Source organism: Corvus moneduloides, chromosome 5 (assembly GCF_009650955.1).
Source record: "Corvus moneduloides isolate bCorMon1 chromosome 5, bCorMon1.pri, whole genome shotgun sequence".
Classification (NCBI taxonomy): Eukaryota; Metazoa; Chordata; class Aves; order Passeriformes; family Corvidae; genus Corvus; species Corvus moneduloides.
This window is the reverse complement of record NC_045480.1, coordinates 55,180,830-55,206,535: the sequence shown is the minus strand read 5'-3', so window position 1 is coordinate 55,206,535 and position 25,706 is coordinate 55,180,830. Positions and strand designations below refer to the sequence as shown.

At 48.4% G+C, this 25,706-nt stretch overlaps 3 protein-coding genes across 6 annotated transcripts in view; 2 read left to right on the top strand and 1 right to left on the bottom strand.

The window, feature by feature from the left end:
* The window catches only part of POLR2B (RNA polymerase II subunit B), a 19,032-nt gene extending 12,013 nt beyond the window's left edge, over positions 1-7,019 (top strand). The window contains exons 14-25 of the mRNA XM_032109716.1: positions 83-237; positions 480-678; positions 796-964; positions 1,432-1,528; positions 2,492-2,586; positions 2,864-3,114; positions 3,201-3,290; positions 3,560-3,667; positions 4,145-4,258; positions 4,334-4,494; positions 5,678-5,873; positions 6,769-7,019. Of these exons, the coding sequence (XP_031965607.1) occupies positions 83-237; positions 480-678; positions 796-964; positions 1,432-1,528; positions 2,492-2,586; positions 2,864-3,114; positions 3,201-3,290; positions 3,560-3,667; positions 4,145-4,258; positions 4,334-4,494; positions 5,678-5,873; positions 6,769-6,858 (1,725 nt within the window). The 3' untranslated portion in view covers positions 6,859-7,019. The remainder of the gene's footprint in view (positions 1-82; positions 238-479; positions 679-795; positions 965-1,431; positions 1,529-2,491; positions 2,587-2,863; positions 3,115-3,200; positions 3,291-3,559; positions 3,668-4,144; positions 4,259-4,333; positions 4,495-5,677; positions 5,874-6,768) is intronic.
* On the bottom strand, positions 6,965-22,518 carry IGFBP7 (insulin like growth factor binding protein 7). 2 transcript variants are annotated; one of them, XM_032109736.1, is made up of 5 exons: positions 22,023-22,518; positions 10,521-10,630; positions 9,142-9,258; positions 8,658-8,788; positions 6,965-7,200 (listed from the first exon to the last, which is right to left on the bottom strand). In XM_032109736.1, coding segments are annotated over exons 1-5 (840 nt in total). In that variant the 5' UTR covers positions 22,504-22,518; the 3' UTR covers positions 6,965-7,199. The 2 variants fall into 2 exon arrangements, with proteins under 2 accessions (XP_031965627.1, XP_031965626.1); XM_032109735.1 differs by having other exon boundaries at positions 8,662-8,788.
* Positions 21,482-25,706, top strand: part of LOC116444373 (probable E3 ubiquitin-protein ligase HERC3) — a 24,129-nt gene continuing 19,904 nt past the window's right edge. For 2 of the 3 annotated variants that reach the window (XM_032109732.1, XM_032109731.1), the window contains exon 1: positions 21,483-21,864. Coding sequence is in view for 1 of the 3 variants with exons in the window: in XM_032109730.1 (XP_031965621.1) it covers positions 25,576-25,621 (46 nt within the window). In the remaining 2 variants the exon portion in view is untranslated. Of the gene's footprint in view, positions 21,865-25,171; positions 25,622-25,706 lie in introns of all 3 variants that reach the window. The other variant, XM_032109730.1, reaches the window with a different exon arrangement.

Below are 25,706 nucleotides of genomic sequence, written 5' to 3'. Positions count from 1 at the left end.
ATTTAGTTATCCTGTTTTGTGTTCTATGGTTCTGATTCCAAGCTGAGACTTTGTAGTCACAGGATGCTGCTCTCTTGCCCAGGTCTCGATGATTAGAGATATTCGTGAGCGAGAAATCCGCATCTACACCGATGCAGGCAGAATTTGTCGGCCCCTTTTAATTGTGGAGAAACAGAAGTTGCTGCTGAAGAAAAGGCACATTGACCAGCTGAAGGAACGAGAGTATAACAACTACAGGTGAGTTATGTTCTTGAAATTCAACTGAAGGTATCATTTTCCATCTTGAAAGCTGCATGTTCCCTCAGGTTGGAGAGAGGAATGTTTAAAGCTTTGTGCAGCACAAAGATACTTTCTCTGCCTGGTAGTTTAATCAATTTTTTTAATCACACTGAGGCAGTGGTAGTAATAATAACCCAGGGAAGTCCTTGTTCTTGTCACTGCTGAAGAGACCCATTTTAATTGAGTTACTGGTTGTTCAGTTGGCAGGATCTTGTGGCCAGTGGTGTAGTAGAGTACATTGACACCCTGGAAGAAGAGACTGTGATGCTGGCAATGACTCCAGATGACTTGCAAGAGAAAGGTGTGGCGTATTGTTCAACATACACACACTGTGAGATTCACCCATCCATGATCCTGGGAGTGTGTGCATCTATTATCCCTTTCCCTGATCATAACCAGGTCAGTGCACTTCTGCTGACATCCTGCTTTTCAAGCTGACAGAACACACCCCGGTGTGTGTCTGTGTGCGTCAAGAGTTTTATGTACGTAATTATTGGTCTTCCTTTGTCTGTCTAGTCTCCCAGGAACACGTACCAGTCTGCTATGGGTAAACAGGCTATGGGAGTCTACATTACCAACTTCCATGTCCGTATGGACACGCTGGCACATGTGTTGTATTATCCCCAGAAGCCCCTGGTAACAACACGCTCCATGGAGTACTTGAGGTTCAGAGAGTTACCAGCAGGTGTGTGGTCAGTTCATGGTCATTGAACAAAAATACCACTGTTTTGTTTAAAACACCTCACAAATGGTGTGCGTAGAGTACCTGAACATTTAGCAAACGTATGCAATTTAAGAAATAAGTAGAGGCTAAGTGTTAGCTTGTAGCTGGACACCTAGACTGCAAAAAATATGTTGGTAGTGTTTCAGCTGGAACTACTTTACCCATAAAGTCTGCTAAAATCTAACTGAAAAAATGCGTTTTCTGTATTGGTGTTTGATAGGTTTTTCACAAGGGGTCACTCTTGAGTCTCTTTTCTAACAAGAGCTGCATTTGCTGATACTACATGTTTGTGTGTGTGGGATGTAGAGATTTTATCTGAGAAAGGGTAGAATAGCTTCACTGTAGAGAGTACAGCCTACTTTGAGTTTAAATAGTGTCTGTCTGGGCATGTGTGCATTCTTCCAAAGTATTTTCCCTGCATATTGTAGGTATCAACTCGATCGTAGCCATTGCATCATACACAGGCTATAACCAAGAAGACTCTGTCATCATGAACCGTTCTGCTGTTGACAGAGGCTTTTTCAGGTAAGATCTGAATCTTTCCAACTTGAGAAGCTTTTATTTTTTTTTTAATGGAGTTTGAGGGAGCAGCACAATGAAAACAGTGAATGTGTATCTTAGCAAAACACAGGAATGGTTCATCCGTTGTGTAACCTGACTGTTCACTTTGCCTTCCCAACTCTTCCATTTTGGTCTTTACTCTGTTTTGGGTCCTTTGTGTCACAGTTTAATGGAGAAATATTTGGGCTCTTCCCTGGTGTATTTTCGTATAACTCTCGCCAGTTACATGAACAATGTTGCAGCGTTTTAACATAGTCTTGTCTTTATTAGTGAGACAGTTGCTACCAGTAGGGATTGGAATGCCCTCTCCTTAGAAGGAACTGCTGTTGGCACAGCTGGTGGCTGATGGGACTTTGTGCATTATAGTATCTGAAAGCACTTTCATGTGCTGGCAACTGAGGCAGCAAACAAAAACCCTTAAAGCCCCAGAAAGACCCTTATTATATGAATTGAAAGTTCTTCACTGCAGCTCAGTTGTTCTGTGTGTGGCACTGCAAGGTAGCAGTAGAAGCCTAAAAAAGTTTGCAAAATGGCAGGTATAAGGAGGAAAGTAATACAGGAATGATATGCTGAAGATGTGAATAGTCATTAGGAATAATAACTACTTCTGAGATGTCAAGCAGATCCAAAAGTCTTTACAGTGCATCAAAAATTAGGATGTTATCGTAGGTACTTTGGCAATACCTGCAAAGTGACCATAATGCCATCTGAAACGTTTTTGTTTGGTGGGGTGTTTTATTGGTTTTTTTCCCCTCCTCAGTGAAGGTCAGATTAACAGGAAATCAGAGGAAAGGTTGTGTGGCATATGGTCATTATTTGGATTTGGTTGTCATTAGTAACAGTAGCCATAATATCCGAAAATGAGATATACAGATGAGGGAAAATGATGCCAGTTTCACTGGAGAAGACTCTGTAACTTTGTTTCAGATCTGTGTTCTATCGCTCATACAAAGAGCAGGAGTCTAAGAAAGGGTATGACCAAGAGGAAGTTTTTGAAAAGCCCACACGTGAAACTTGCCAAGGTAAGACAAAGGAACGTACGAAGACTGAGTTTTTAAATTAAGATTTTTGTGGGCAAGGTAGTTAATGTTGAACTAATTCAGTCTTCATTTTGGGACATACTAATACAGACATTTCTGTATTTCATAGCAATTAATATATCAGTTGAGATATTTCCATTAGGTATTTTAGCAGTTGGCTGAAGTTGCAAGCAGACTTGTTGAATTACTGCAGCACATCAGAGTCAGTATGTTGAAAAATTTGGGAGTCTACTTTCATTTTTCCTTTTTTCCCCCCAAGGTATGAGACACGCAATCTATGACAAACTTGATGATGATGGTTTGATAGCCCCTGGGGTCCGTGTGTCTGGGGATGATGTCATCATTGGCAAAACAGTCACACTGCCAGAAAATGAAGATGAGCTGGAAAGCACGAACAGACGCTTCACCAAGAGAGACTGCAGCACCTTCCTGCGGACCAGCGAGACTGGGATTGTAGATCAGGTCATGGTAACCCTGAACCAGGAAGGGTACAAGTTCTGCAAGATTAGGGTGAGCACCGACATTCATGCTGTCTGCTTTAATCATCTTTGGTCTGTGTTTAAGTTATCAGTTGAGTGTTTTCCTTTGGCTTACAGGTACGTTCTGTAAGAATTCCGCAAATTGGAGATAAATTCGCTAGCAGACACGGTCAGAAAGGAACCTGTGGTATCCAGTACAGGCAAGAGGTAGCCATTTATTTTTTTTTCTTCTGGAGATTTTACCTGTGATGATCTTAGAATTGGAACTGTCTTAAGTGAATTGTCTTTGGAATTTCTACTCCTGTGCAATATGTTGACATAAGTGTAGATAAAATATTTTTTGAAGAGGACACAGCTGCTTCTTACATACTTAAATGCCTTTGAAATGCTTTAAAAGATGTAATTTGGATCCAGGCACCCACTTTTCCTAAACATGATGTTCTGGGAAGAAATGACTGTGTGTTTCCCTGCTCTAGGATATGCCCTTCACATGTGAAGGCATCACACCTGATATCATTATCAACCCCCATGCCATCCCTTCCCGTATGACCATTGGTCACTTGATTGAGTGTCTTCAGGGCAAGGTAAGAACAGTCTTTTATACTGCATGTCTGAGCAATATGAATTTAAATTTGGTGGGGGTTGTTGTTTGCTTTGAGCTTTTTTCTTTTTTTTTTTTTGTAAAGATGAATACTATCTAGTAGGTATTAATTCACTTAAAAATTATTGTTCTCCAGTTACTTGATAGCAAAAGGAGCTTTCTTAGGGAAGATATACAGTCCTATAAATTTTATCCAGCAGATCAGGCCCTACCTACAGTGTGCTCTCTCATGTGTTGCTTTTGTTCCAGACATTTTCCCCGACCCAGAAAAGGGAGTAGCAAAATTGTTTATTGTATATTTTTAAAAATAAGTGGCAGATAAACAAAGTGAGATAGGGTAGTACCATTGGCATGAAATTTCAAATTCCAGTATTAAGAGTTACAACTGTTTGAAACAGCTAAATATGGTCTACACAGTCCTTCGAAACCTGACAAACTTTTCCAAATCTCTTCTCTGTAGGTGTCTGCGAACAAGGGAGAAATTGGTGATGCTACACCCTTTAATGATGCTGTCAATGTGCAAAAGATTTCTAATCTTTTATCAGATTATGGCTATCATCTAAGAGGAAATGAGGTATAATCAAAACATCAATTTTTTTAATATACATTTGATGGGTGGTAAGGTTTATGACTGCATTGACTTCTTCAGGTCCTCTACAATGGCTTCACTGGTCGAAAAATCACATCCCAGATCTTCATTGGTCCTACCTATTACCAGCGTTTGAAGCACATGGTGGATGACAAAATCCATTCTCGTGCAAGAGGGCCAATCCAGATCCTTAACAGACAGCCCATGGAAGGCAGATCTCGGTAAGGATCCGTGTTAGTTTCTATATGGTGTTTTGTTTTTCTGTTGAGTTTTTAGCCCTGAACGATTAGTGGCTTCAGCTTTGCAGCTAGAACCAAATGGCCACCCGTTTTTTCATGTGTTTGGCTTAAGATTGTGTACTGGGTGCAGGTGCCAAGGTTTTGGTAGCAGGAGCCACTGCTAGGGTGGCCTCTCTGAGAATGGACCAGGGCTTGCCCTGTGCTGGACACAGCCACTTACAGCTGGCCCTGGAAGCCCCTCTGCTGGCCAGAGCTGAGCCCAGCAGTGGTGCTGGTGGCACCTCTGTGGGAATGTATTTAAGAGAGGGTAAAAAGTGCTGCACAGCAGCTGTGAGAGAGGAGTGAGGAAATGCAACAGGATCTGCCCTGCAGCCTGTGGAAAGCCCACGCTGGAGGAGGCTCCTGGCAGGAGGTGTGATCCGTGGGGGACCCCTGCTGCTGCAATCTGTTCCTGAAGGATTGGACCCCATGGGAAGGGCCCACACTGAAAGAGTTTGTGAAGGACTATCCCATGGGAGGGACCACATGCTGGAGCAGGAACAAACTGAGGAGAAAGGAGCAGCTGAGAAGGAACTGTGGTGCAGTGACTGCAAGCCCCATTCCCCGTGTCATCACAGGGAGAGGAGGAAGGACTTGGGAATGAAGGAGTGAAATAAGCCTGGGAAGAAGGCTGGGGAAGTGAACTTTTTAGTTTTGTCTTTATTTCGCATCATCCTACTCCATTTTTAATGGGTGATACCATTTTCCCCATGTGGAATCTGTTTTGCCTGTGATAGTAATTGATAAGCAATCTCCCTGGTTTTATCTCCACTCATGAGCTTTCCCAACTGACTTTCTCCCCATGTCCTGTCGACATGGTGGGGATCAGAGAGCTGCTTGGTGGGCATCTGGCAAGCAGCCAAGATTTAACCCACCACAGATAAGCAGAGGATGACTTAATTGTACATTTCATTTTGCCGTGCAGTTGTGCTGTGGCTGTCAGATACCTGCTGTAGAAATGCTCACAGCAGTTAGAAATTACTGTTTTCACCGTTTTATTCTGAGGTGTTAGAGGAAAATTAATGCACAGCTTTCTTCCTGCCTTGTAATACAGATACCTGTTCCACCAACAAGAATCGATTATTTTGCCAGTGAACTCAAAAGTTGGTTTTTCTCTTCCTTTTAGTGATGGTGGCCTTCGCTTTGGAGAAATGGAACGAGATTGCCAGATTGCTCATGGAGCAGCCCAGTTCTTGAGAGAAAGGTTGTTTGAAGCTTCAGACCCATACCAAGTCCACGTGTGTAACCTCTGTGGAATCATGGCGATTGCAAACACGAGGACTCACACCTACGAATGCCGCGGATGCCGTAATAAAACTCAGGTACGTGTGGTTTTCATCAGCCATTGTTTCTCCTTGTGGGCAAGAGGAAATGCCACTTGAGTGAAGCAGGAGGATAGGGAAGTAAATATTTAAAGAAGCACCAGAACAATTGCTATTTTAGTTTCATAACTGTTTTAAGTGTTTATAGCGTTGCAGTCAATTTGGATGTTTCGTTATTAATTTTGTAGTGTTGGTTTGTCACTTGGCAGGAAATGCTGTTCAAATATTGTACGGTGCGGAGTTTTCAGAGACTTTAAACGCTCAAGAGCTTATTTTTAGAAGTAAAACTCAGAATCACAGGAATTTAGAGGCATCGCCCTTGTGACTGTCCCATGAAGATATTTATGCTTGCAGAGCTGGGTCCCCACAGGAGGTCTTTTGTGTTGCACTTTGGTGGCTTTTTTTAACTTAATAAAAGCTCTGCAGTCCATGCTTGGTTACAGAAGTATGTCAAGGGAGAGCGGTGGCAGAGATAAGAATAGTTGCCTTGAACAGGCATGGTTTTGTGTGAGGGACTGACTGCTGCAACTCTTAACACAGCACTGGGGTTACAAATTGATGTGTGCTGGAAACCTTACCTGCATTTATGCACCTCAGGCACACTCTGCTATGCACATGTTCTGTGTTAAGTGGCTCTTGTTTAGGATCAGATCCCTTTTAGGCTGCACTTTTACATTAAAAATGTGTTCTGGAGAGCTGCTACGTAGCCCTTACAGGAAATCTCAGCTTCCTTCTTGCTTTAAGTACTGTTTGTGAGCAATTCTTGTTAAATGCTTTCATGCATAACTTCAGATATGCTTTTAAGCCATAAACTCAACAAGTTATTTGTGTAGAGGGTGGTGGAAGTTGATGCTTTATGAGTGTTTATCACAAGACTTTTATAATCTCTTTCCAGATATCTTTGGTTCGAATGCCCTATGCCTGCAAACTCCTCTTCCAAGAACTGATGTCTATGAGTATTGCACCTCGTATGATGAGTGTTTAGCCTTGAAAAGGGCTTCTTTTTTTTTTAATTACGAGACTGAAGTGCTCAGGTTTTGTTTCATTTTGTGTATGTTCCATTCAAAATACAGTTTTACTCATCTGCCATGTGCTGTTCAAAAGTATGTTTATTTCCTGTAAATAGAATTAAAATTTGTAATCAAACTTGTGATTCTATTTGTGTATCTGTGAAAGAAGTGTGCAAGCAAATTGGGACTCACAGAAAAAGGGAGTTAAGAGGGATTGGTTAGTCAGCTAGAAAAAGCCAGAGCTTGCAGCTTTCCGAAATACTAATTTAAAACTGTGCGTAAGTGAAAGTCCTCACATCACAGCTCTGCACCATCATCTGTGGAAAAACAAAAACATGTTACACTCTGACCTGTTCCAAGGGGGAATATTGCAACTTTGGCAGTAGCTTTGGGATCTCTTGGCTGAGGGCGAGACCTGACCCCTCCTTCCTTCCTGCCTTCTTTCCTTCCCTCCGTGCTGCAGGGGAGTGATAATAGATACATTTTTCTGTGCTGAGATCACCTGGGCATGGCACACAGACTCTCACAGTGTAGCTATGATGTCTGACAGTTTGTTACATTAACCTTATCAATTTCTTTTAAGCTGGCAGTCTGCATTTACTTATCACTTAGCTCCAGCTGCCTTAGAGCTTTCCTACAGCTGAAAAGAACCAGCTGTAACACGTGCTGGGTGTGTGTAAGAAACAAACTGAGGCACTATGCACAGGACTGCAACCTCGCGGTAGTTACTGTGAGAGAGGGAGTGAACGTTTTCTGCTCTGGGGTACAAGTGTGCTGTTCGTGGCACAACTCACTAAAACTCAATTTCATTCACATCCATAAATAAGATGTTTGAAAAGGGATTAGAAACTACCTAAAAACCATTAGCAAAACTCCTGTGAATGATATTTGGATTCATTGTAAGCTCTCATTTCAATGCCAGGTGCTGCTAATGCTCTTCTAAAGGAAGTATTTCAGCTCTTCAAACATAAGGATACAAAAAGTCAAGACTATATCATTTGGATAAAGCCAGCTGGGATTAAAAACTAAGGATTATGTCCAACAGAGGATTTGGGCAGCACAGTATTCTCTAGCTGGATGCTTTGTTCACCATGCCTCTGCCTCTAGCAGGGTTACGGTTACTGTTCTGGCTTTCCAGATTTATTCCTAAGCTTATCATGTGGCTGTGGTACATCCTCTGCAGCTGGAATGAGGGTGACTGGTTTGCCACCAGCTTTGCTCACAGCCTAGGAAAGAGGACATGCTGTGGCAAATCTCTGAGGTTTGACATCCCAGCATACAGAGAACGTGGCAGGAACTGGAATGTCTGTTGTGCCAATACTTCTCCCAAGAGAGAGGAGCAGGTTTGAAAGCATCCACACAACACTGAAAGGATGATACAAATGTAGGGTTGGAAACCCACTGAAAGTTGCTCTATAAAAAACCCAGAAGGTTGTTGTTTTTTTTTTTTTTTTAATTTTTTTTTTTTATTTTTATATTTTATGTTCTTTATTTTTTAATTTTAATTTGGTATTTCCAGTACTTTACAGCATGTGGCAGGTTATTTAACAATCCCTTGAGAACTCTAGAAGCTGATTTGCTGGAATGTTTTGTCAAATGCAAAAAACTGCATGTTAAACTGGTATTTCTAATGCAGGGCAGGGGGAGGGTTTGTTGGGTTCTTTTTTTTTTTTTTTTTTTTTTCTTTGAAAGCATTAAACAGAGGTGGCCCTTTTGTATCAAATAACAATAAACTGTTTGGGGAGAGAGCTGCTGAGTGTTCAGCCACACTTACCAACCTTTGGTCAAGGCTATTTCATGCAGAGTTTCCACAACGTGGATTTTCGCAGAAGCTGTTGCCTCTCCTTTGGCATTAGATGCATGGCACTCATATTCCCCAGCATCCTCTTTGCTCAGAGGAGATATCTAAGGGAAGAAACACACCCCAGTCCCCCAGTGAGCATCCTGTGCACTGGTAGAGGTGATGCTGTTTTCAGGTATCTTACCTAACTTCTTTGTGCCAAACCCCGTACTCCCCTGTATCCCCCCTCTGCTTTTGCAGGTGGTATGCACACTTCTGCTAGACAGAGGAAGGGTGCATGCCACAGGTAGGACTGGAGGCAGCAGCCACCCTTATCCTTCATTTGTAACTCACTCAGGTTGTTTTCCTCTAAATGCCCTGTCTGTTGCCATGTCTCCTGTCCTGTTCTTTGTTCACGAGCAGCTTGCATGCTGCACTCTGCTGTCTGTGCAGCTCTGTGCATACACAGAGTACTTACCAGCACCCAGCCAGTCACTTCGTGCTTCTCAGGGCCCCCACGGGTCTGGATAGCCAAGTTCTCCCGGTCCCCAGGCAGAAGCTCCATCCTCTGGACACCATACTGTCCTCGAACTATCTAAACAGAAGTGCAGGAATGGGTAAAAACTTTGGGGCTTGCTTACGTTGGAACTGTGCTGAACCATACCTGCACATAGATCAACATTAGTTATACATGAATGTGTTTTATGCAGCAGCAGCATTTCCTAGTGTCAGCGTTTCACCTTATAGTGCAGCCCCACTACCCCAGAGTCTCAGCCCTGAGGCTGTGTTCCCCTTGCCCCAGCAGCAACACACAGAGTGGCACAGTTTTGTGGCACGGATGGTGCTGGGCAGTGGGATGTGCCAGCATGCCCTGTGCTGATCTGGCCTCGCAGAACTCGTGTATTCCCAAGGGTGTGCTCAGCCCTGGATGTTTCTGTGGCAGCGAAGCAGGCAGTACCTCCTGGTAGGCACAGTATCCATGGGAAAGCAGCACTGCAGTCACTCCCCAGTGTCTGAGCCCAGAGCACAGCACAGGGTAAGTGGTGCTCAGCCCTTGTTACCACCAGGTCAAGCAGTCTCTCAGCCATGAGGAAGAGGCATGAAAAGCAGAGCAGCACTGACAGTGTAAACTCGGCATCTGCTCATAAACAAGCAGAACACGCTGCCTGAGTCAGCAAGCCCACACTGTATGCTCACCTGACAGTCTGCTCTGGAACCCCTACGAATAAAGCTTACGAATTTGTCTTACAGCAAATTTTGGGCCAATCTAGTTTTTTTCTCCATTGTATCCTTAAGTAGTAATGTTTCAGCTTAATTTTAAGATCCTTCACAAGGATGCATAAACCTGTGGCACTTGAGGAGGCTGCAGGGGTGATGCAGTGGCTCTCAGCCCTACGGCCAGGATCCTCTCCACTCAACATTGGCCCCCGTCCTAAGCCAGATGTTACCAGTGCTGCCAAAATCAACATGCTGCTGGCTACTGGAGCTAAATGACTGCCCCATGTGGTTCCTGTTCCTGACGTGGGCGATGTCTAGCCACCTCAGAGTCAATGCTGCCAGCAGGGTGAAGGTGAAAGCAGGTCAAGCGACATTCCCCACATGCTCCAAATACCAGGCGCTACCAAGAGAAACACGAGTCCTGTCCTGGCTCAGGATCAACAAAAGTTTATTTTCTAAATAATGTCTAAAAACTAAGCAAAACCAGATGTTTGTGGGTGGACAGAACTGCAGAGATGAGAGAACTCATCAAAGAGGTGTGCTTCTACAGAGGGGGATCTGCTGTGGCCTTTGTGCTTACCAGGCAGTTTCAGCTGCCTTGGTTTGCTGTGCTGTAAGAGCTCCTAGCAGGACCCTTACCTTGTTCCAGATGAGGACAGGGGTTGGGATGCCAATGACTTCACAGCTCAGGTAGATTTGTGCTCCTGTCACATTCCAGATGTCCTTAGGAGGAGTCACGATGGAGGGTCCTGCAAAAAGGGAGAAAAGCTTTTCAGTCCCAGGTGACTGACTGCAAGCCTGTCTCCATGCCTTTTAAGTGGGGGCCAGTCATGTCTGATGGTTTCTGAGGATGAGGTAAAGGTGATCCCTGCTAGGAGCCAAGTTCACTGGACTGATCCCACATCACAGCGCCTCTCTCTCTAAAGTGACACACACATCCAGCCTTAAGCTATCCAGACCAATGGGCACTCGCCCCAGATGAAAACTCACGTGTTGAGCTGTTCAGGTGATGAATCCTCCTCCTTGCAAGGTTGTGGTTAGAGGTGTTTGTATTCTGTTATCTCAGGGGTTAAGCAGAACTCTACCAACTGCTGGCTCTGCTTACCATGCAGTCACCAAATCAGCTGGCATGGAGAAAAGGACCGCCAGGAGACAGTGCATCCACTTGCTATCATGCCATGGAGAGCTTGGCCAGCTTGGCAGCATCCTTTCTCCCAGCATGATTTCAATCCCATTGCTGTGGGCTAGCAGAATTCAATGTTATGCTGTACCTGTGTGCAATGCTCAGCCGAAGAAGGCTGGCTGGATGGTGGCAGAGCTCTCCATGGGGGAGATCTGGGAAGGAAGTGAGTGAATGCAGAGCTCCACTTTTCTCTAGAGAGCTCCAGTTCCTGGTTAAATAGAGAGTTGCTTCTAAAGCATATCAAAGCAGGGCTGTTTTGCAGATCTGGCTGAAGATGTTTACCCCTCAGGCTGGGAAATGTCGGAGACGTGACCCATATCCCAGGAAGGGAAGAAAGGCCTTTTCTGTTCAATCCCTCTTTAGTGAGGCTGTTTTGCAAAATGCAGCTATTAACTCCCCGCAATACGAAGTGCAGACCAAAGGAGCACAGAGTGTTTATTTCCAGTTATTGATAGCTTTAAGACCACAACAAGCTGCTTTCCCCCTTCTGTTCTGAAGATGCAGGCAGCAACAGGAAACTAAGGCTCCCATTACACTCCATCAGGAGAAGGCGGCATTTCCTATGCAGACAGGTACTCCAGAACCTGGCTGATGGAAGCTCCTGGGTATAGTGACCCACAGACCACAGCTCATTCCCAGCCCCATAAAAAAGGGGCAGATCTGGGTCCTGATGCTCCTTATGGGATCCCAAACCTGCACTGATTTCAGCCCTGCATGTGCACTCCACCCTGCAGCCCTGTTGCAGACAGTGGGCTGCAGGTTTCAAGTGCATCCCACTGCAACCACATCTTCCAGCAGAAAGCTGCTGTCTTTTTCCTCCTCAGGATCTGGGGCAGATCCACACTGGTATCACCAGCCAACGGGTATCAGCCATCCTTCTGTTTTAGCCCAAGGGATGCTGAGGTGGTTCCCTGCTCCGGAGCAGCTGGTGCAAACCCAGAGAAGTGTTCGCTCTTCTCTTTTGAGAGACTTCTCTGTCCAGGAATGACTGTACACAGCCTGCTGGTGGGAAGCTGCAAAGAGACATGGGGTAGCTGCACTCAACAGTCTCTGTTACAGAACTATCCCAGTTCTGGTTTTAACAGGAGGCAGCTGTGGAGAAGCAGAAAAGTTTCATGCGTAGCCCTGGGCAATGGTTGAAACCACACCTAATAGTCAGCATGGGCTGGTTTCCTGGCAGACACCACAACCCAGGTGCTCCTCATTTGCACAGAGTTGAGTCTCTCATCTGAGGAAATTATTTAAGCAGTGTTTCAACACCCTGCTAAAGGTTTACCCCCTGAGTACCCCACAGTGGCCAGCTCAGGGTATTGCCATCCCCAGGACGGGGCCACCTCAGGTCATGCACTCTGGTCCCCTTACCCAGTGCAGCATTTCCTGCACAGCCCAGCTGTTCTTTTTCTGGTGTCCCTTAAACAATAGGGATAATAGGGTGCTTGGAAGCTCTGATGGGACACAATGTCCCCAGGCAGCTCGGCTGGACCCATGCTCTGTGAGGGCCTCCAGCTGATATGCACCCAGCAAAGCCTGCTGCTGCTTTCTGCTCCAGCCCCCCACTAGAGCAGAGCTTGGGGCCTGTCCCCAGCTGGCAGGGCTATGTCTGCCCCTGTATGACACCATCCTCTCTGTCACTGGGGTTCTTCTATAAGGCAGGAAAAACACAACTGCCCCCCCAATTACCACCATCTCTCACCACAGAAAAGGAGAGATTCTGACTCTTACATTAAAAGCCAGGTGGACTTTAAGGCACTGTTATGCTCTTCCAGGATCTGGCTCAATTCTCCTCTGGTTGGGAACTGGCAGCATTCAGCACACCACTAAATCCACTGCCTGAGGTGTCTCAGTCTCGGCTGCTGCCAAGTTTCCCCCTGTGCCGAGGGTTCAGACACCCACTTGCCCACAGGTGTTTGTTCACCCTGCCAGGATGAACAGGTCACACTATGATTTTTCAGCAGCAATTGCTGTCAGGGGAAAAGAGACAAGGAACTTCTACCTACCTCCTGGGTGAGGAGAAATTGTTTATCTTCTTGGACAGGGGAATTGCCTGCACAGCTTCACAGCAAAGCCCTGTCTGGCTTGGCACAGCAGTCACAGCACAGTGAGAGCTTGGCTGTTACAAGCTAGTCCTAAGCTCGGGATGTACATCCTGATCCAACCAGGCAGAACATGACGTTCTGCATTTGGCTGCAAAATGAGCTAGAAGCATCCCCAGGCCTCTGCCTGTATCTGACACAGATCTGAGGCCAGGAGGGAATACACATCCTGAGAGATGCAACAAGTGTCATGGGAAAAGTCATTGTGCTCTCTCTGGACAACTGACTTAAATCCATATAGCCAAAACTCTAGAGCTGGGCTTCTTCCGCCACTAAAAATAAACTTCTGAGAAAGGCCAAGAAGTCAGCAGATTTAAAGTCATATCATGACTGGCTACAGCAGTAGCTAAATTCTCACCACAGGGAGTTGACATCCAGGTGCATGACAGTCACCCTACTTACTGACTCTGCTGGTCCCCCTCATGCTCCCTCCCACAGTCCCCCAAAGTGGACAGAGATGGACAGATGACACGGCAACCTGACACAACAGGAGAGGCAGGGGATGGCTGAGCACTTCAGAAGATGTGAGGACATTCCCTCCTCCAAGTGTCCCTCTTGCTTCAGGAGTTCTTGTGAAGGGAGCAAAGCCAGGACTGGAAACAAGCTCACCTTGCACAGAGCAGATGTCTTGATTCCTGCCAGCAAGGAGCCTCCCCACAATCATCCTACAGCCTGCACCTCGGAGGCCTTTTTGCTCTCTTGGCAGCACTGCCCACAGAGGGGATGGTTTCTCCCTCAGCTTCCTTCGGGCTGAGGACCTGAGGGTTGCACCTGCTGATAAAAATGGTCACCACCATCGAGGAAGCTGTGTGCTCCCCGCTGTCCCGCAGAGCCCATGCCAGGGACCCTGTGGATGTACAGATGCTCCCTGACTGCGCAGGAGCTCCTTGACCAAGATGACAGCCCAGGCTGTTGATGGAGAACAGATGCTCTCCACAGGCACTTCAGGCATTTCCTCTGTGTTCAGCCCATTGTTTGTAAAACAAATAACTCTCCCTGGCCCTGGAAGGGGCTTTTTACAGAGCCCCAGAGCTCATTCACCCTGGGAGAGAGTCTCAAAACACAGGGACTACTTTTTCTGCAGCTTGCAGGGAGCGGGCAGCCTGTGTTATGTCAAAAATAGCAGCTGGAAAGGAGTTCCCATTGTTGTATGTAGCTGCTTTTCTGCCACAGCAATGTGCACAGCAGAGCCTCTGACGTCCTCGATGAGGATATTACTTGGCATCTGTTCCTGACACCCCTCCTACACCAGGCACCCCTTCTCTGCTCAGCCACAGCTTGCAGAGATTTGGCATCTCCCAGCTCACCCACTTGTCCCTCACTGATACCTGGATGGTCAATCACAGCTCAGGGTTAGCTGGTCCTCACCAATCTTCCTTTGGTGTCCACACACACTCAAATAAAAAACACACAGCAAGCAGAGCAGTAACTTTTTTGCTAAAATCAAGAGGCCTACAGATATGTCACTAAAGGCAAAAATCAGCTGGACATGAAGTACTGTGGGCTATGTCCTGGTGCTTGGGCGTGCATGGAAGCCCAGACCACGAACACACGAAGCCATGCACCACACGCTGAAGCTCTCGTGGGGGAAAGCTTGGCTCCCAGCAAGCCCTCCTGCGCACTGCACTGCCCTGCCACGGCCCCAGGTCACACACGGGCTGGGAACACTCCCCGAGAGCACAAACCCAAGCAAAAGCTAAACATTGTTCACTCCCACAAGCTATTGCAAGTCTGAAAATAAACCCACTCCAGTCTCCTAAGTTGCTGGTAAAGTACTTTCCCTTCAAAATTACTTTATATGGAAAAAGGGAAACCTTCCTTAAGCAACATCTAGTCATTTTAGCTGGCATGGCCTCAGCTGCTCCCTCCCAGGTCAGTGCCCTGTGAGAGGCGGCAGCAGACGAAGTGCAAGCAGCTCCTGGCCTTCCCCACTCCCAAAGCTGCCTGCTGCTTTCTGCTGGATTTACAAGCCTCCTCCTTTACCTTCTTCTGAAGGCATTTCTCCTCCTCCTGTAATCCGTCTTTGAAGAGACTAAGGAGTTACAGAAGGAAGCTCCAAGACATCCACATGAAAGCAGAGGCTGTGTCTGTCTGGACGCTCCCCCTCAGACTTCAGCAGGCCCTGGAAAGGCGGCAAGCACGAACACAGCTTTGCCCAAGCCCTGGAGACCTGAGACTGAGTCAGCATGAGGAAGGGCCCTGGGCCACCATCACTGTGCCATGGAGCAACTCCTGCTTTCCACACCCCTGGGCTCCATGTGGTGCACACCACTGCCACTGGAAACCCCAGCCCTGCTGTTTTACCATGGTTTGGGAACACTGCCTTCAGAGACCTTGTGCCTGACCTTCATATCACAGAATCACAGAACAGTGTGGGTTGCAAGAGACCTTAAAGATCATCTACTTCCATGAGCTAAAGCCTGGAAAGAATGTGAAAAGCTTGCAGTGGGAGATACAGAAACAAGGCATGGCAGCATTTATGCATGGAAAAGCGAGCAGGGCTTTCAAAAATCTGACCTGATTAGACTTGTTACGTGGTAATCTCCTATTTAGTTCTAACCTCAGCCAACCTCAGCCCAACAAAGGATTAAACGCATTTTTTTAAACACAGCATGCCTCTCCAGCAACAGAAAAAACAAACATGGGGTGGAATTTGCTGATCAGTAATCATTCCTTCCTAGTGAATTTGGGTATGCTGTGTTGATTGAGAATGAAGACACAGGTGAAATACAGGACCCTCCTGGGCAGTGAAGGTTTTGCATAGTCCCCAGCATACTGTTGCTCTCTAGGGCTCTGACAAGTAATATATTAAACAACTTCCATAGTAGATTTTAGCACAGTAACCATAAAAACTCAAGCTCCAGTGAACCAAAACCTTTTCAAATAATGGAATTCCTTTTAGGGAGGAATTTATGACCTATGCTACAACAGTGGAAGCCCCCAAAGTTACACATGAATTTTAAATTACCAGTATTTTTGAAGAGTGAGAGCAATAAACAGCAGTGTTCAGGAGTCAGTCATGAAACACAACAGAGTCCAGGAAGGCTGGACACATTTTAAAAAAGGAATTGTTAAATATTCAAGAGCAGACTGTCCCCAGGTGTAGAAAGACCAGGGAAAAAGACCAGCCTCATTAAACAGAGAACTTAGGCTGGAATTTAGGGGGAAAAAAAGGAGAATCTATCATCTCTGGAAGAAGGGTCAGGTAACATGGGAGGGCTATAAGGATGTCATGAGGTAGGGAGAAAATAAGAAGGGCCAAAGCCCAAGCAGAATTTGATTTGGCTATAATTAAAGACAACAAAAAAAGTTTCTATAAATACATTGGCAGCAAAAGGAGGGTCAAGGAGTGTCTCTATCATTTGTTGAATGCAGAGGGTAAGTGTAGTGACAGGGGATGAGAAAAAGGCAGAGGCACTTAATGCCTTCTTTGTCTTCAATATCAAGACCAGTTGTCCTCAGGATACCCAGCTCTCAGAGTTGGAAGTCAGTGATGGGGAGATGAGTGAAGCTCCCATAATCCATGAGGAAATGATTAGTGGCCTGCTGTGCCAGTTAGACACTCACAAGCCTGTGGGCCCTGATGGGATCCAGCCCAGAGTGCTCTCCCACAGACTCTCAGGATGCAGCACAAAAATGCTGGTAAGATCCACCTGCGAACACAACGTTTCCTTTGCAGTGGGAGACAGCAGGTAGCAGGCCACTGCTGCAAGACCCCCACTCCCACCTGATGAAGAAACTCAAACCAGATTCCCAGAAGAGTCAGGGAACTCAGTTCATTTCCAGCCACAGACAACTTAGCAAAAACTTTTCTAAATCTTTCCCCAACAAAGACAAAACCACTCATAAAATGTGTATATTCTTCTAAGTCCCTTAAAATGCAAAAAAGGAAGAATGAGAGAAAAGAACTAAAGCAATCTGAGCCTCTTGTTAACAAATCTAGAAGAATTTCTTGCAAAATGTGCCTGGCTATGAACTATATTTTGTGGTGTCTAGAGTTGGGAGCCTTTGTACTTAAGGCAGCTGTATCAAGAGAAGACAAGTTAATCTCAGTGATAATAGCAGTCTGCCAATTCCCACGAGTTTTTTCCCAAACCCCTGTTTTTGCTCTACTCTGGTAGTGTGTGGGGATTAAAAAAATAAAACAAACCACCCTCAAAACTAAGATATTTCCAGCAAAGCCTCAACAGCTGAACTTGGATGGAATGAGCCAACAGATGTGATTCATGTTTCTTGTTTTGAAGTTGACCTGTGGAAACTTGGCACTTCTTTGTCTGCAGCACAGGCGTACCTTTATAGAACAGTGGAGCACCAGCAAAGCAAAACCACTGATGGGGTAAATTGGCAGGAATTTGGGGGTGCAATATATTTGCCTGGGGCAGTCACAATCCTACGTCCATCAGCCTGTTCTTTCAAACCCTGTGGACAGCCAAGAAACCTCGCACACACCTTCTCCTGAGCCCTAGAGCTGGTCTGTGGCACCTTAGCAAAAAACCCTTCCAGGAGGGATGCTGTCTGGGCTTCTGGGAAGCCAAAATGATACCTCCCTGGGGGGACAGCACAGCTCCAGTGACTGGGATCTCCTTGCTGGTGAGACCTAGACAAGTTTAATGCTGGTTACAGTCAGCTTTAAAAGAATCTCTCCTGGTTCTGCTGTTCATCTGTAGCCTGTGGGAGGGATCCTGTGAGCCCTCATCATCAAAAGGAAAAGCCCTGCACGTTTCCAGTGCTGGGAAAACACTTTTATGGAGCCACAAAGTTTTAAACCACATTCAGATGAATAGAAATAAAGCAGACTGCTTGGCAAGCCAGCAAATTTACCCTTCACACAGAGAGGCCCTGAGTTTCTACCCCCAGGAGGTCTTTGTAGGTAGGTACAAAGCAGCACCAGTTCCCCAGAGAGTGAAACACTGTCCTCTGAAGTCTGCTGAGAGCTGCTTTGTGGTACACTGCATTTGGGCAAGAACAGGAGTTTGGCTTCCACCAAGAGAGAAGTGAGCATAACACAAAGACAAAGCCTTGAATGACAACAGCAAAACAACCTGGAGACCCCAACCCTGTTGGAACAAGCATTAGGGACTTCAAACCATATAATGAGGCAATTTTAGCAGTATTTCCAGCAGTCACAACACACCTCTCAAAGTACGAATTTGTTGGTAGCTAATGATAAGAAAGACTCAGGGGTATTTGTCCTTTCCTGCACTGGTTAGGCAACAAGTCAGTGCCTGGTATTTTTCAGCTCAGACATCATAATCAGAAATCCTGATAGCTTTTTTTTTATGGGGGTTGGTGCTTTGAGGTTGCTTTTCTGCCTGGCTTGAGCTGAGCCATGCAACCCTAATTCTTTATGCCAGCTGGCTTTGCACAGCAGTGGGTACCACAGTCCTCCTGCCCCAGGTCCTAGCTGGCTGCAAACAGCCTCAGTGTGTGCACTGCAAATTGAATTTCAGCCTACATTCCTGAAGCCACCAGCTCCTTAAGAGGCTCTTCTGAACATCTGTGCACAGCTGTGTGACAGCAGTGACAGAGGGCAGCTCCCCAGCTGTCAGAGCAGCCTCCCCTCCTGCCAAGGGGGCCACCAGAGGAGGCACCCCAGATTGCCTGTACCTGCCCCACCAGCAGGCTTCTGCTTTGTGTCTGGACCTGCCCTGCCTGCAAGACCTGGCAGCAGACCTGAGCTGCATTTTCGTAGGCAGAGAGGAAACAGACAATCCGTTTAAAGGCAATGTTGGAAAGCAGATGGAAAACTTCACAGCATCTGCCTTCTGCATCCTCAGCACTGTGATTAGCTACAAAGAGGCTGCTGGGACACACAGGTAGAGACGGGATGCAGGAAGTGGTGCCCTGAGAGAGAGCAGGGCAAACCCGTGGCCAGCTGTGAGTGCAAGCGTGAGGGCAAAGCAGGAGCCCAGCCAACAGGGTGCAGCATGGCATCACTGCCTGCTCCCCCAGAGCAAAAAGACAGGCAGCTTTTTCTGCTGGCACACCACCAAGAGCAGCCAGCCAGCTTCAAGGAGTTGGCAATCACGCAGGATGCCTTTTTCCAGACATCCCCAACAGTTCTGCCCACATAAAACTCACTCCAGAAAAGACCAGCTGGATCCCTCCATCTGCCAATGCAGGTAGAGCAAGGGTTATTTCCGTCCTTTCAAACTCTTCTCAACTGTGTCTTCCTTTGCCCTCCAGCAGGAAGTTTTGGCTGCAGCAGAAATACCTTTTTCTGCATGGCTTCATCATTTCTGTACAAATCACAGACATCACATCTGAGAGGTCTGGGAAACAATCAAGGACAAGGTCAAGGCAAATTCTGCAGGGCTGAGAATGTGCTCATTCCTTTTGCTATTTAGTATCAAAGAAAGATCCAACAGGATGTGCAAAACAAGCCTTCCCTCTCCAGCTTCACTTGAACAAAAAAAACAACAAAAAAAAATCCCAAGAGCAATCAAACACAGTTAGGACCCACTGCTGGAACCATATGCTTCCGGCTCTCTTCTCAGATACTCTCTTGAAAGGCTGCTCACTCTTGGACTGAAAGAAGGTGGTCCTTACAATCCAGTAAGGGCATGCAGACACCTCAGAGCCCATCTGCCACAAACAGGAAGCCCAAGTGCCCTGTCACCCAAGGACTTCCTTCTGTGCAAAAACTATCACACAAATGGCCAGTCCTGCCTGTTTGTGGTCTCCCTGTGCTGGATCCCACCCTAGATAGTGCCTGCATCTGTTTGTGGTGGGAAATGGCAAAAGCCAGAACTTCCACTATTTGACTACCACAGTATTCAGGTCCTTCTAGAAACCTAGAAAAATGTGGTCTCCTATCTGGAAAGATACTGGAAAACACTCTGTCCTGTGAGGCTGATAGGATGGATGTTCTCTCCTGTTAGTGTTTCAAAATCCATGTGGAGATTACAGCTCCCGGCCCTTCCCACCCAATACTCCTAACTGCCAGGAGGCCCTAAGGGATACAGAAATACTTCCAGATGTTTAACACGGTTGTGGGATGAATCCCTACCTCTGCTGCAAGCCACGGAGCAGTGCATATTGCCAGAAGGTCCACAGCACAATGAAGGTTCATGCAGCCGAGGGAAATCTCTGAAAGGTCAGTTGTGATACCACTGCTGAGCAGCCCACATCCATCCTGCTCCCTTCCCTGAGATGCCGGGTCAGAGCTCTCCCAGCAGCAGGAGCCAAAAGAAGACCAGCACCCCAGAACGACATAGGACATTTTGCCAGTGGCTCTGCACCACATCTTCCAGTGAAGTTCTTAAACAGGTAACAGCCCGTAAAGGTGTCTTGTTGCAGATCTGCACACTTGAAGAGACCTTCTCCAAGGAAGGGATGCAGTTTGTGCATGGAATGGCTGTCCCACATTGAGACCCTGCTTCAGAGAAGCTGCTGCTGTAATGATCAGAGGACAGAAAAAGTCTTGGGGGACCTGTTGGGGGCTGGCAGGTCAGTGGCCTTCCACATGCCCCGCCCAGTGGCTCATGTTTGCATTGACCTCATCAAACTCTATCTCCACAGCCTAAATCAAAGCCCCCCAGCATCCAGTCTGGGACAGACACCAGAAGTGCAGCCAGTCTGAGCTGGGACAGTATCTTACAAGTATCAGTACCTGTTTTGCAACAAACTCCCAAATGACTTTGGGCAAGACAAGTGAGAACACAGCCTTCTCCTCAAGTACACACATGAAGCATGACATCTTTCAAACCCATCTGCTCACTTGTCTGGGCTGGCAGAGCCAAGAAGCAGCACACATTTTAGAGCTACTGAGACCAGATAGGAAAGGCTCCTTCCAAATACTAGACAGAGGCACAGACTGAGGCCATTCTCATCTCATTCCACATTACCTTGAAGGCTGAAATTCATCCCCTCCAAGAGTTAATACTGTACCACCCTGTTTCTGGCTAATATGTAAACCCAATGCTTTGGATAAGGTTTGTGAAAAGCCACACAGGGCATTTAATGGGCAACATCAAAGTGCATAACCCAATCCTCACCCAGTCTTTCATGCCTGCCTTGGGAGTTTCAGAAACATTTTTTTGCAAACATACTTGGCCTCAGTTATGAGAAGCGAGAGAAGGAGGAGGTGGAGGTTGTGACCTGCACATACTGTGTTTATGAGAACACTCCTCCACCAAAACAGCACTGGCGCTGCAATCTTGTCCTTGAGATGTTTAGTATATGGTTTGCAGGCTATGTCCTATCCCTCCCTCCCAGCAAAAATCACTCCCAGAGGCCAGAATTTCTTGTAGAGGCTCCACAGCAGAACAATTTCTTCCTTGAGCACCATCCCTAAGAAAAAGCTTGGGATGAATCAAGCTCCTGGTTGGAAATGCTGGAAGTGCAAACCACTACGTGCAGCTCACAGGAAAGCCACTGCTCGTTTTCAATTCAAGCCAAAGCAACCCAGTGAATGTTGGCTCTGAATTTCTGTTGCTTTCACATCCATTCAGTCATTTCCTTTCCTCTCTGCTTGCAACCTTCCTGGGCAGAACACTCCCCTGGATAGCTCACCCCTTTTGTCCCATCTCACAGCAGCTCAAATTGCAAGCTTCAGGCAAAGTATGAAAAGTGGAGGCGTGCAGTTACTGAACCGCTGGAAGCCAACAGTGAGTGCTCAAGTTCCTCTGCGTTTCTGAGGCTGGTCCGAAGTGTTACTCCAAGTTTAGGCAGCGCCATACGACTGGGACTCTCCAGTCCATTTAAGGTGGGTTTGAAATCATGTCCATTTTACAAAGAAGCACCCCGATGGGATAGAACGGCAGGAGGAGCACTCGGGAGGGGCAGCGTTTCGCCCGTGAAGCCGGGCAGCAGAGCGGACATCCCCCGTCCCGCAGCCCGCCCGCCCCGCTCCCTGCCCCGCACCTTGCTCGCAGGCTCCCTTGCTGCGCTGGCTGATGGCGGGCTCGCCGCGGCTCTGTGCGCGCAGGCTGGCGGCGCGGAGCTGGCAGCCGCTGCCGTAGGTGAGCCCGTCGCTGCCGCACACCGGGTAGCGGCTCTTGCAGAGGCACACGCCGGGCGGGCCGGCGGCGGGGAGCGCCGGGCCGCCCTTGGCCTTGCGGCGCTGGCGGCTCTTCACGCACTCGAGGCCCGGGGCGCAGCGTCCCCCCGCAGCGCCGCCGCCGCCGCACGCCTCGCCCTCGCCGCGCCCGCACTGCCAGCAGCAGCCGCAGGCGTCCCGCACCCGGCCCAGCGGGCAGCCCCGCGCCGGCAGCGCCGGGCACCGCGCCGGATCGCAGGGCCCGCAGCCCCCCGCCGCCGCTGTGGCGGGGCCGGGCACCGCCAGCGCCTCCAGCAGCAGCGGCAGAAGCGGCAGAAGCAGCAGCGGCATCGCGGAGGGCGGCATGGCGGCACGGCGCCGCCCGCCCCGGCAGCCGCTTAAGCCGCGGCGGGGAAACCCCTCCCCGGCGGCGCCGCCCCGGCCCGGTCACAGCCACGGTCACGGTCACGGTCACGGCAGCGGGGCACCGCCGCCATCCCGCGGCCGCCGGACCCTCCGCACCGCCGGCCGGACCCTCCGTACGCGGTCCCTCCCGCTTGTCCCGCACTCAGCTCTGGCATCGCCTCTGTCCCCTCTCCTTCTTCCAGCAGAAAGGGACCTATGGGAGCGGGTTGACAGCCGGCTGAACACAGCTGTGCCCAGGGGGCCAAGAAGGCCAATGGCATCCTGGCCTGGGTCAGTAAGTGTTGGCCATCAGGATCAGGGCAGAGATTGTCCCCCTGTACTCGGCACCTCGAGTGCTGTGCTCGGTTCTGGGCCCCTGACTACAAGAAGGACATTGAGGTGCTGGAGCATGTCCAGAGAAGGGCAACAAGGCTAATGAAATGTCTATCTAGAACATATCTTATGAGGAGGGGCTGATGGAGAAGGTTCAGGGGGTACCTCATTGCTCTCTAGAACTCCCTGAAAGGAGGCTGTAATGAGGTGGGCGCTGGTCTCTTCTGCCGTGCCTGCAGTGAGAGGGTGAGAAGAAGAGGCTTTAAGCTGAGGCACAGGAGATCCAGATTAGATATTTGAAATTTTTTTCCACTGTTAGGGTGGTCAGTCGTTGGAATAGGTTGCCCTGGGGGGTAGTGGAGTCACCGTCCCTTGGAGGTGTTTAAAAGGCATCTGGATCTTGCGCTGGGTGATGATTTAGTGGTTTAGGGGTTACAGTAGTAGTGCTGGGTGGATGGTTGAATTTGGTGATCTTAAAGGTCTCTTCCAACCTAGATGATTCTATGATTTTTGCCAGCCACCCATGCTCAGCTCACAGCCATTGGCTGTGGGGGGCTGCAGAGGTGCAGGTGAACCCATCAGGTTCCTGCTACAGTGGAGGCAAGGAAGAAGAGGAGAGCTTTCTGGTTCCTTCTGTCCATACTTGGGACAACATTGTTTCCTGCTGCCTTCTTTTACCTTAGCTTGTGGCTCCTGCAGTGGAATGGCTCTTGAAGGGTCCTCTAGAGTGGGGGGCTGTTGCCACCAGCAGAAATTGGGAATATTCCTCAGGCAGCACTGGGCAATGCTGCTGGAGTCTGTCAAAACTGTGCCCTGAAAGTGCCAAACCCAAAAAAACGTGGTGCTGATAAACCCCTGGGGCAAGGGCAGCAGGGCAGCACAGAGTGCTCTCTGTGCCCTTGCACTGATTCCCTGCCCTCATGCCTGCCTGTGCCTGTGGGAACTGCTCTCTCCTGCAAGGCAGTCCAGGCCGAGAGGATGCTCAGCCTTGGTTCTGCCAGAGCCTGCGCAGTGGGTGCTGCTTTGGCACTCTGGGGAGGAGAAGGACAGAGGTAGTTGGTGTCCCTTGCTGTGATACTGAGGGATGTGGCACTGTCTGATGTGGGTTGCCAGCAGCTGAGCCCTGCTGGGTAGCCCCCAGGTCACCGTGTCCTATCCCATGGAGAGAGCAGCTGGAGCTGTGACTCAGGCCAGCTGAGAGGGGCTGTAGATTCCCCAGGGTGTTTAATTAACTTGCAGCAGTTTACCAGAGCAAACCTTTCTGACATGAAATCACTGTCAGCAGTCCACTTAGCAGGAGGAAGAATGTAGCTCTGAAGAGAGGACATCAACACATTTCCTTTCCTTTCTTCCCCTCGAATTTTTTCCTTTCCATGCCAGGTGAGAGGCAGTGCCCTTGCCTGTGCTTGGAGCAGTTTTCCTCACAGGGAGGGGACCTTAGTTCATGCTTTGGTGCAGAAGGACCTCTAGTGTCCCTTCCCAGCTCATGCTTTGGCATCACTGCTCTAGCTCGGTATCTTGATTTCGAGACTTTCCTACACACTGTGGAAGGAGATATGATCCGCAAAGTGCTTGTAGGGAAGTGGCTGAGAGAGATAAGGCTGGGTGGCTCCTCCCTGGGCAGAAGCCAATTACTGTATGCCCCAGGCTCACCTTGTTTTGCTTCCATGGGTCCTCCACACCCTTTTTTCTTCACCTCAGGGACCCCCGGGTGCCTTTTTGTGCACCACAGGCTGCTCCATTTAAATACATTAGATGCTCCTGCTGTCTTAGTAATAAATTTTCCACTGCATTTCAGTGAACACCAGTATAAATCTCTAGATTTGTGTTGTGCTTCTTGAGACTTTTGTGGAGTGCCCCCCCAAAATCTCTGCTTAGTATTCAGCAGCACAAAATTCTCATAAACAGATTGAATTTAATTCATCAGTGGCAGCTATTAGGAATACAACAAAAGTGATCTTTTGTGTTTTGATCTGTTTCATCATTCACACGGGTATCCCTTATTTCATCACCAAGATTGTCCTGCATGCATCACTCCAGTGAGACAGTGTGGGAGGTGGGGCAGGCAGGGTGGTCTTTCTGGGAGGGAGGAAGCTCGCAGCGTCTTTGAAGGCGAGGGAGATTTAGCAGAGACTATGTGAGAATGGAAGCAGATGTCTTTTAGATGTTGATGTATTTCCAAACCGAGCGTTGCACTTGCAGTTTGACTTCCCCCAGCCAAGCAGCCCCTCAGGGTTTCCGTGGGCTTAGTTGGGATACAGCTGAGCAGCAGAGTCGGTCTCTCGACTTTCCACAGGATGGGCACGGGCGGGTCACTCTCCGAAGTGAATAATAAAGTCAAAGGGCGCATCACAGGATGGACACGGGCGGGTCACTCTCCGAAGTGAATAATAAAGTCAAAGGGCGCATTCTCCACATGGAAGACCCCGGCATCCCTCCACCCGCCTTCTGCCTTGCCCTCTCCTCCCACCCGGACAGCAGCAGCTCCGCAGGCTGAGAAGAGCCGGGAACCCACCGGAGCCCCAGTAGCTCAAGCCTTTTCACCGCAGGAGTCAGAGTTCCCAGCTCCGGGCTCCCAGGTACCCGGAATCCCTCCCGCTCCTCCCGCTGCCGCGGCCCCTGATGAGTTTCGGTTTCCATTTCCCCGGCGAGGCGTTCCCGGTGCTGCCCGGGCACTCCCGAGCTGTCGGCGGGTGAGGGATGGCGAAGGGACGGCAGCAGCGGAGCCGGGGGAGCGGCACGGGAGGTACGGACCGGCGGGAGCGGCGCGGCCGGGAGGACTCCCCGAGGATGGGTCCGCGCGTGGGCGAGGACGGGTCCGTGGAGGTGGA